This window comes from Panicum virgatum, chromosome 4N (genome assembly GCF_016808335.1).
Source record: "Panicum virgatum strain AP13 chromosome 4N, P.virgatum_v5, whole genome shotgun sequence".
NCBI lineage: Eukaryota > Viridiplantae > Streptophyta > Magnoliopsida > Poales > Poaceae > Panicum > Panicum virgatum.
The window spans coordinates 48,267,911-48,277,654 of NC_053148.1; the positions used below are offsets into that span (position 1 = coordinate 48,267,911).

The window sequence follows — 9,744 nt, forward strand, 5'->3', positions numbered from 1 at the left end:
CTCCACCTCCTCTACACCTTCTCCTGACCATGTAGGAGGAAATGATGGCTTGTATTCCTCCAACCCTAGAAGGGTGGGTATATATAGATCCTATACATGGGCCTCTATACACATGGGCTCAATATACTCCAACAGCATCAAAGGAGCAGAAGGTTCCTTTTAACTGGGCAAGGTAAGCTGACTTAGTGGTATATGTTCCATTAGCCGTCCACCTCCAAAAAATCTGATCAGGTGTGTCAGTGAGTTGTATCTGTTGCACAGCATCCCAAAGGGCCACAAATTGTGACCACCGAAATGCTCCACTTGTCCCATGATTCATATGTTGCGACATTTTACAGCAAATAGACATGTTTAAATTTAACCTAACAGCACATGCTTCATCCTTCATACAGACAGATGTTAAATTCCGCTTTAGTAATTCTTCTATTGACAGTGGCATATCATTTCAGAAGCATCTGTCGAAATCCTTATATAAGGTATAAAGCAGAAGCAATTCACTCATCTAGTGTCCTGGTACCTAGATGAACTGCATTACTATTCAGTCACCGAATGCCTGGCCTACAAAAGGAACCACATATTTCTTGCTAACAGGCCCTGCCAGATTAGCCTCATTCTGCAGGGGAGTACTTCGCACCAGTGCCATACTTACTGGCAAGGTATTCCAAAGAAATGAAGTTATTGGCTGCAATATTAACAAACCTGCTTTTATTACGGTTTACAAATAATAGAAGCATTGTGGTAAATAAGAAAAGAAGTTGACACCAAATATTTAGAGCAATTCCGATAATAAGCTTTGCGAATAGTTTCCCTTTTTTATACTGTCTTATCTGGTTTACTTTGAACCTTTGAGATCAATATCTGTCTTGACAACTATATTAGTTGTTTTATCATGTATTCACATACTAAGAAAATGGATATTACCTTCTTGAGAATCAGAAGAGCCAAAATTGCGGATGTCAGGTATGTGTTGAACAATGTGATGGTCACTTCCTAGCAGCCTCTCTATGAATTCATTTGACATATCTGTCAGAACCATCTGGTCAAGTGTCCTAATGTACTTGATGCCTTCTGGTACAGCTTTAAGGTTCGTTAAACCAGTAAGTTCCAAAGTATGTAGACTCATCAATGTTCCATCCTCTATCTTAATCAGATTCAGATGTTCCATGTCAACTAACTGCAAAGATCTGAGCTTGGGGAACCATCCTGCACAAAAAGTTAGCTGTTCCCTATCATATGCTCCGGTGAGACATAGGTTAACTAAACTTAACATGTGAGATAAGGAGCTAATAGGATCCTCCTTCAGACCAGACCAGTCCATTTTTAACTGCGTTAATTTCGCAAACTTGGAAAATAGTGATGGGATCACGCCTCCATCTAACTTTCCTGACAACCAGAGGAGCTTCAGATTTGGCAATGGCCTTAGCATTTTCAAGTTTAGAATCTCATCCATATCAGACGCGAAAAGCAGTAGTCTGCTCAGGTTAGGCATGTTAGTCAGGGAGTTCCATAACTCATCAATGTAGCTTTGCTGCACTTTCATTATACCCAAACCTCTCATCAGTGTCAAGTTCCCCAGCTGTGAAACTAAATATTTATTGGCTGAAACAGTGTATAAAGCTTGCAGATTCTTTAGATGACAAATGTTACCAAGAAATTTGGTGGAACCGAAGCAATTCAGTGATCTTTGTTGCACATCATGGACTACGAACACATGTAGATGCCGCAAATTAGTTAGCATAGAAATTTCCAATGGCAATTCCTCCACGTAGCTGAATCTGAGATCCAAAACTTGAAGGTTAACAAGTTTGCTGAATGATGCTGGTATCTTCTTCACTTTTGTATGTGAAAAATCTAGATAACGCAAGTTATACAATTCTGCCACCATGCATGGCACTTGCTCAATACTGGCAAATCTAAGGCATAGGATCCTCAGCAGTCTGAAACTTGATGAAATATCATATATCCACGAAGATGGTATTTTAGTGTCAAACAAAATAAAGGAGCGGAGCCGTGAACTTGCCAAAGAATTTAAGGACTCAGCACATCTTTGGATGCTTAAGCGGCGAGCTTCATGTGCAACTTGGGTTGTACTTGTACCATCGCTGCCATAGGAAATACCAAATTTCTCCCTTTTAGCAATTATTAAAGTCACCTCTCGCACAAGATCATGCATTACAAATGTTCTAGCTCTTCCACAGGCATTCCTTTCCGTGACCTGAAGAAGAGAGCGTTGAGTGAGCTCCATAAGGTAACACTCGGCAACTTCCTCCATCGTTATTCCATCTCCTCTCTCCTCCACGAGACCTTCTGCGATCCATAGCTTGGAAATAAGTTTCCTTTTTATCTTGTAATCTTCAGGATAGAGGCTGCAGTACAAAAAGCAGCTCCTTAGATAGCTTGGGAGATTATTCAAGCTCAAATTCAGGACACTAGAAATCCAATTGAGCTCTGGATTGTTTTCTATGTGCCAGCTAAGTTGATTGTAGAAAAATTTCCACACCTGCTCCTCTAATTGACGGTATGATAGAATACTTCCAATGGTTACAATGGCCAGGAGCAGTCCTTGACACTTGGTGACAATTTTGTTTGCCCACGATATAAGGTTCTCAGGGCATTTGTTATCTTTTGATGCACGAAATGCCTTTTTACAGAATAGCTCCCATGATTCAGCATAATTCAGTGTTTTCAGTTCAATAACATAGCTGTCAGCAGCCAAAGAACACACATCTTTTTGCCGGGTTGTTATTAGCACTCTACTTCCACAGTTGTTTCTGACAAATGCATAGTTCAAAAATAACCAAGCATCCTTATCCCAAACATCATCCAAGACAATAATATACTTTTTGTCCCGTAAATAGCTTTGTATTACCTCTAGTAATTTCATGTGATTCATGGTCATTAAACCACTTGCCATGCTTGATCTCTGGTCTATTAGCTGATTTATGATTTCTCTAAGTAGTTCTTCAGCTTGGTAAGTCTGAGATAGAGTAACCCATGCTTGACAATCAAATGTTCTTCTGATCTTTTTATTCTTGTAGACACTGCTTGTGATTGTAGTTTTGCCTAAACCTCCCATACCAAATATAGCAATTAGAGTTCGGTCTTGTTTCTCCTCAAGAAGCCATTGTGTCAATCTTGTGATCTCGTCGACATTCCCCACTATCTCAGAGTTATCAGTCAGGTAAGCAAAATCCGACATGGAGAACTGATTGTGTTGCTGAAACTTGTTACCCTTGTCGAGTTCACCTACCGAGATGCCATACCGATTCCTCATTTCCGTTAGCCTCTGAATTCGAGATTCTACTTGACTGATCTGGTTAGGGAACTTCTGCCATGCTGCAATGTTCTTAATCTGATGGAACTTTCTCTTGAAGAAGCTGCTTGTATCTGGGTCTTGCGCAGTAAGGTAAGCATACTCATCGATGATGTCTTCCACCTCATGGGCGACATCTCTAACTTGGTCCAACCAGGCATCAAATGCCTTATCACCATCTTTGTGTATACTAACCTGATCAATAAAGGCCTTCAGAATAGAGAGTTCGCCCTCGATTTGTTTCATGCTGTGCTCAAAATCTGTCAAAATCGGTGCTACCTCAGCCACTTCTCTGCCGATCCTCTCTAGGACACCTTCTCCCAGGGAAAGAGCAACTTTTCTGAGAACCACAAACAGGGCATCTGCCATTTTTGTTCCACTTGCTCAGAAAATCATCACTTTGGCAGAATCAGATGCATATATTAACTGAGCAGCATTCACACACAGCTTACACTTTATGATAGCTGGAAAAAAAAAGAACGGCAAGTTAGTAAAAAACACAATAACGTTGCACAAAATGAAGAAGATGTGAGATAATCGAGAAGAAAAGAGGCAGCTGTCTGATTAGCACGCAGGAGTTTTAAAGCATGAACGAGGCATGGTTATTGAGATCAATTTCATTCCAAGAGAAAGAGGTATGATTCCTCATCCCTATGAATCCGGTATCTCCGAAACTAACTCATGTGCCCTTAGGTTGTTCGACGGATCGATCGTACAGCGGCGTGCAAGAAAAAATGCATCGCCCTCTCTCCTACGGAGATCGAAATAGCAGCAGCGCGAACGGAGAATGCCAGAGAGGAGGAGCAAGGCAGAGTGCCTACCTTTGGGGAGCAGAGGACGGGAGGAGCGAGACAAAGCAGAAGCCGACGAGAAGCAGCAGCGAAGGCGGTCGCCATTGAAGAATTGCGCCATCGAAGGGCAATGCCATGCCCCCCCCCCCCCCCCCCCCCAAACTCGGCGCCTTGGAGTCAGCAAGGCCAGAGTACCCATATCTCTGATGCAAGCCCGCCTACTAGTATCCACGAGGCGCCGCCCTCAGGTCAAATGGTGTGGAATCAACGCATGGTCGGTTCCTATAAAAAATTGCAAGATCAAATTGAGAATTGGTTTGATCTTTGACAGACCTTGGTCGCCGGCTTCAAGCTAAATGGTCAAAATATATTTTTCTAAACTTGCCTGGTCAAGCATTTTATTAAAAAAAGTTTTACAGGACACGCAGCCGACCTCAAACCAAAGTATCTTAAGATAACTTCCTACCCACCATGATTTCCTACAGCATTTTTCATGATTTCCCCAACAGCAGAGGAGGCAAGGAAGGACTCTGAATCCGAGTCCAGGCCATGTTAATTGGTGAAGTAGAACAATTTACAGTACATCACTGATAACTTGTAACAAGTTGACGTGTTTAGCGATAGTAAGGGGACATAAATTATGCTTCAAAACACTGTCAAGCACGGCCTGCTCATGTCGTATGTTGCCACTTAAATGCTCTACTTGTCCGATGACTCATCTGACGGACATTTTTCACAAATACAGAGGCTTCAAGTTCAACTAGAAAAGACATGCTTCATCCTCCATGGCTCCATGCAGATAGACGGTGAATAAGTGAATTCTTCCTCTGTAAAACTTTATTGACAGTAGCTTATCATGCTTGTGTAAGGTACACAACAGCAATTAGCTCATCCAGTGACACCTAGATGAGCTAATAACTGGCATTGATCCAGAAAATGTACCACATATTATTTGCAGACAACTTCAAGTGCACTGTCAAGAGCCAGATGAGCCACGTTTTGTAGAGGCATAATTAATTGCACCAGGGCCAAACTTCTTAGCAAGGTATGGCAGAAAAATCAAGTTATTCACTGCAATATCAACAAAGCAGCAATTACTACCATGGCGAATTCTACTGATAAGCTTTGCAAATATTTGCCTTTTAGATGCTACATTTTATCTTATCTTTTTCGAATTGGAATTTTCGGACCTATACATATATTTGAATACCTCATGGCAACTAGATTAGCTATTCGGTTAAAAAAACTAGATTAGCTATTTTATCTAGTAACTCGCATACTAAGAATATGGTCATTACCTGCTTGAGAATCAGAAGAGTCAAAATTATGTATGTCAGGTATGTGTTGAACAATGTGATTGTCACTTCCGTGCAATCTATCTATGAACTCATTTGACATATCTGTCAGAAACATCTTGTGAAGTGTTTTAAGATACTTGATGCCCACAGGTACGGCCTTTAGATTTCTTAAACCAGCAAGTTCCAAAAGATGTAGATTCATCATTGTTCCATCCTCTATTTCAATCCAATTCAGATGATCCATGTCAGCTAATTGCAGAGATTTGAGCTTGGGGAACCATCTGGTACAAAAACTCAACTGTTCCCCAGCATATGCTCCGGAGAGACACAAATCAACAAGATTTAACATGTGACAGAAGGATTTAATAGGGTCCTTTTTCAGACCAGACCAGTCTAATTTTAACCGCACTAATTTCTCAGAAAATATTGATGGGAGCACGCCTCCCTCTAACTTTCCTGCCAGCCAGAAGAATGTCAGATTTGGCAACGGCTTTAGAGTATTCAAGTCGAGAATTTCATTGGCATCGCACGCAGAAATAAATAGTCTGCTCAGGTTAGGCATCTCTGTCAGGGAGTTCCATAACTCTGCAGTGTAGCTTTGGTGCACTTCCACTATAGCCAAACTTCTCATCAGTGTCAAGTTCCCCAGCTGTGAAACCAATTTTTTATTTGCTGAAATAGTATACAATGCTTGCAGATTCTTTAGGTAACAAATATTACCAGGAAGTTTTGTAGCACTGAAGCAATTCAATGATCTTTCTTGAATATCATGGACTGTGAAAACAAACAAATGACGTAAATTGGTTAGCATAGTTATCTCCACTGGCAACTCCTCCACACCGCTGAACCTGAGATCCAAAACTTGTAGGTTTACAAGCTTTCTGAATGATGGCGGTATCTTCTTCAGTTTTGTGTGCGAAAAATCAAGGTAGCGCAAATTATACAGTTCTGTAACCACACCCGGCACTTCTTCAATATCGGTAAATCTTAGGCATAGAACCCTCAGCAGTCTGAAACGTGACAAAATATCATATATCCAAGAAGATGGTACTCCAGCATCAAACAAAATGAAGGAGCGGAGCCGTGTACTTGCTAAAGAATGTAAATACTTGGCACCTCTTTGTATGCTTAAGCGGCGAGCTTCATGTGCAACATGGGTTGTACCATCACCATATCCAATACCAAAATTCTCCCTTTTAGCAATGATTGAAGTTACATCTCGCACAAGATCATGCATCAGAAATGTTCTAGGCCTTCCACATGCATTCCTTTCGGTGACCTGGAGAAGAGAACGCTGAGTGAGCTCCCTAAGATAATACTCAGCAACTTCCTCCATTGTTGTTCCATCTCCTCTCTCTTCCACAAAACCTTCCGCAATCCATAGCCTGGAAATCAGTTTTCTTTTAATTTTGTAATCTTCAGGGTAGAGGCTGCAGTATAGAAAGCAGCTCCTAAGATAGCTTGGAAGATCATTCAAGCTCAGATTCAGGACATTCGAGATCCAGTTGAGTTCTGGATTGTTAGCTAATTGCCAGCTAAGTTGGTTATAGAAAAATTTCCACGCATGCTCCTCTAATTCACGGTATGATAGGATACTTCCAATGGTTACAATGGCCAGTGGCAATCCTTGACACCTGGCAACAATTTTCTTTGCCCAAGATGTAAGATTCTCAGGACATACATTATTTGTTGATAGACGAAATGCCTTTTTACAGAATAGTTCCCAAGATTCAGCATCTCTCAGTGTTCTGAGTTCAATGACATAGCTATCGGCTGCCAAAGAAGACACATCTTTTCGCCGTGTTGTCATCAGCACTTTACTTCCACAGTTGTTTCTGGCAAATGCATAGTTCAAAAATAACCAAGCATCCTTATCCCATACATCGTCCAAGACGATCATATATTTTTTGTCCTGCAGGTAGCTTTGTATTGCCTCAACTAATCTCACACGACTCATAGTTACGATACCACTTGCCATGCCTGTTCTCTGATCTATTAACTGATTTATGATTTCTCTGAGTAGTTCTTCAGCCTGGTATGTCTGAGATAGGGTAACCCATGCATAACAATCAAAAGTTCTTCTGATATTTTGATTCTTGTAGACGCTACTTGTGACTGTAGTTTTGCCTAAACCTCCCATACCTAAGATAGCAATTATAGTTCGCTCTTGTTTCTCCTCTAGAAGCCATTGTGTCAATATTGCAATCTCATCGACATTCCCCACTATATCAGAGTTATCGGTCAGGTAAGCAGAATCTGACTTACAGAGCTGATTGGGTTGCTGCAACTTACTACCCTTGTCTTGTTCAACTACTGAGATGCCATACCGATTCCTCATTTCCGCTAGCCTCTGAATTCGAGCTTCAACTTGAGTGATCTGGATTGGTAACTTCTGCCATGATGCAAAGTTCTTGATCTGATGGAATTTTCTCTTGAAGAAGCTCCTTGTATCCACAGCTTGTGCTGTAAGGTAAGCATATTCATCAATGATGTCTTCCACCTCATGAGAAACATCTCTGACTTGGTCCAACCAGGCATCAAATGCCTTGTCACCATCTTTGTGTGCACTGACCTGGCTAATAAAGGCCTGCAAAATTGAAAGCTCACCCTGGAATTGTTTCATGCTATGCTCAAAATTGGTCAAAATCGGTGCTACTTCGATGATCTCCGTGCCAATCCTCTCTAGTGCCCCTTCTCCCAGGAAAAGACCAACTTTTCTCAGAACTACAAACAGGGCATCTGCCATATTTTCACCAGTGTCCCAAATTATCACTTTGCCAGAATCAGATACATATATTTCTGAGCAGCATGCACATGCAGTTCTGCGATCAATAGGTACATAAATAAATGGCAAGTTATTCAAAATACAATATTTGTTGTGCACAATAGAAGTAACAATAGATAGAATTAAGAATTAAATGGATGTGTGTCATTCAAGAAGTGCTTCTCTATGAATTTGTGAGCTTGATTTTTTTTGTGTGCCCCTGATATTTGTGAATTGTTGATTGGTTGAGCTTTTGTCTAGGCAGCTTGGTCATCATCTCACCGCGGCTGTGGACTCGGCATTGTATTTCGGACCGCTTTTTCTATCTATTAATACAACAACATGCAATTCTCCTGCGCTTTCGAGAAAACAATCGTCTCACCAGGGCAGGCTTTTCTATGTTTATATAAGGCCTTTGGAAATCATACTAAAACCACATCAATTAAATTGAAGACACGATTTTTTCTCGCAATTCTTGAATAATAAATGGGCTTATTTTATTTTCCACCGATGGCTTTAGGGCCTCATCTAAAATTCCGCCCACAATTTGTGAGGCAGGGCTCTACTTGGCCCGATCCCCCATAAGGTGTTTGACGGGGGCGCGAGAAATCCATGGCCAGTAGTAGGGGGGGGGGGGGGGTAGGGTGGAGGGGGGGGGAGCTATAAGGCGTGCTTACCTCGGCGTCGGCGAGCGGAGGAGCACATCAAAGACGAATTGAAGGAGACACCAACGAGGACATCAGATCAGACAGGAAGAAGAAGCAGAGCCGGCGGCCGCGAAAGAAAAAGTACTGCGCGGCTCCGCGTGGCACTTGCCAAACCGCAAGCAAAGCTTCTTCGCTGTCTTTGGTCAGTTGAGGAACATTTCGTCTTTGACCCTAGTACAGAATAAGCATTCATGATTAGCACTCTAATCATTAATTAATTAGTGAATTAATTAGGCTTATTGGAATATTGGATGTGATGAGGCTAAGAATTGGTCCAAACTCCAAACGCACCGCTCTCACACTAGTAATTCGGCACATTTCTGGCACGCGCAAGCAGCATGGGCGAGGGATCAGATTCCTCGGGGCTTTGGTTCAAAATCCTACCAAAATGTCTTGCTAGACATTTTCAGCATTTCTCCAACAGCACACGTCTCCACGTCCAGGCTATGGAAATTGGTAGCAAGTACCAAAGTTCAAAGTAATACAAATAGTACAAATCAACGTGTATAGCATCGATTTCCTGCTCATGTACGCACCACGAAATGTGAGAACACTGAAATGCCCTACCTCTACCTGTCTGATAACTCATCTGACAGGGATCTTTCAGCAACTGAAAGGCATATCTTTTATCCAATATCAAGCTAATAGCCAGTAGGTACTGTATCTTATGGAAACCAATTCTCTTGTGCAAATTTTGAAAACTCCAATCAAAACCACATGATCTCTATCCAAGGGCTCCCTTTAGAGGTGGATTCATTTAGCACTTACCCCCCTGTTGACGCAGAATTGGCCAACACATAAGTGCTAGAACGTGCGGATCGCAACGATCAGAACCTGACGAAGATCCCTGGCGACCGGCCAGACCGGTCGC

At 41.8% G+C, this 9,744-nt stretch overlaps 2 protein-coding genes across 3 annotated transcripts; both read right to left on the reverse strand.

The window, feature by feature from the left end:
- Positions 1-350: 350 nt before the first annotated feature.
- Positions 351-4,247, reverse strand: LOC120668662 (disease resistance protein RPM1-like). Of its 2 annotated transcripts, XM_039948402.1 has the most exons (3): positions 4,135-4,247; positions 922-3,777; positions 351-682 (listed from the first exon to the last, which is right to left on the reverse strand). In XM_039948402.1, exons 2-3 carry the CDS (start codon positions 3,680-3,682, stop codon positions 609-611), a joined length of 2,835 nt encoding a protein of 944 aa, XP_039804336.1. In that variant the 5' UTR covers positions 3,683-3,777; positions 4,135-4,247; the 3' UTR covers positions 351-608. The 2 variants fall into 2 exon arrangements, with proteins under 2 accessions (XP_039804336.1, XP_039804338.1); XM_039948404.1 differs by lacking the exon at positions 4,135-4,247 and having other exon boundaries at positions 922-3,840.
- Positions 4,248-4,474: 227 nt separating this feature from the next.
- LOC120668661 (disease resistance protein RPM1-like) lies at positions 4,475-9,047 on the reverse strand. Its single transcript, XM_039948401.1, has 3 exons — positions 8,844-9,047; positions 5,403-8,224; positions 4,475-5,175 (listed from the first exon to the last, which is right to left on the reverse strand). Exons 2-3 carry the CDS (start codon positions 8,146-8,148, stop codon positions 5,081-5,083), a joined length of 2,841 nt encoding a protein of 946 aa, XP_039804335.1. The 5' UTR covers positions 8,149-8,224; positions 8,844-9,047; the 3' UTR covers positions 4,475-5,080.
- Between the last annotated feature and the right edge of the window lie 697 nt (positions 9,048-9,744).

Bases quoted from the DNA above. Each gene is read 5' to 3' on its own strand.
- LOC120668662 (XM_039948402.1), bottom strand. From the start codon at position 3,682: ATGGCAGATGCCCTGTTTGTGGTTCTCAGAAAAGTTGCTCTTTCCCTG. The intron at 683-921 runs GTAATATCCATT...TTAATATTGCAG, and splicing joins CTCTTCTGATTCTCAAGAAG to CCAATAACTTCATTTCTTTG.
- LOC120668661 (XM_039948401.1), bottom strand. From the start codon at position 8,148: ATGGCAGATGCCCTGTTTGTAGTTCTGAGAAAAGTTGGTCTTTTCCTG. The intron at 5,176-5,402 runs GTAATGACCATA...TTGATATTGCAG, and splicing joins CTCTTCTGATTCTCAAGCAG to TGAATAACTTGATTTTTCTG.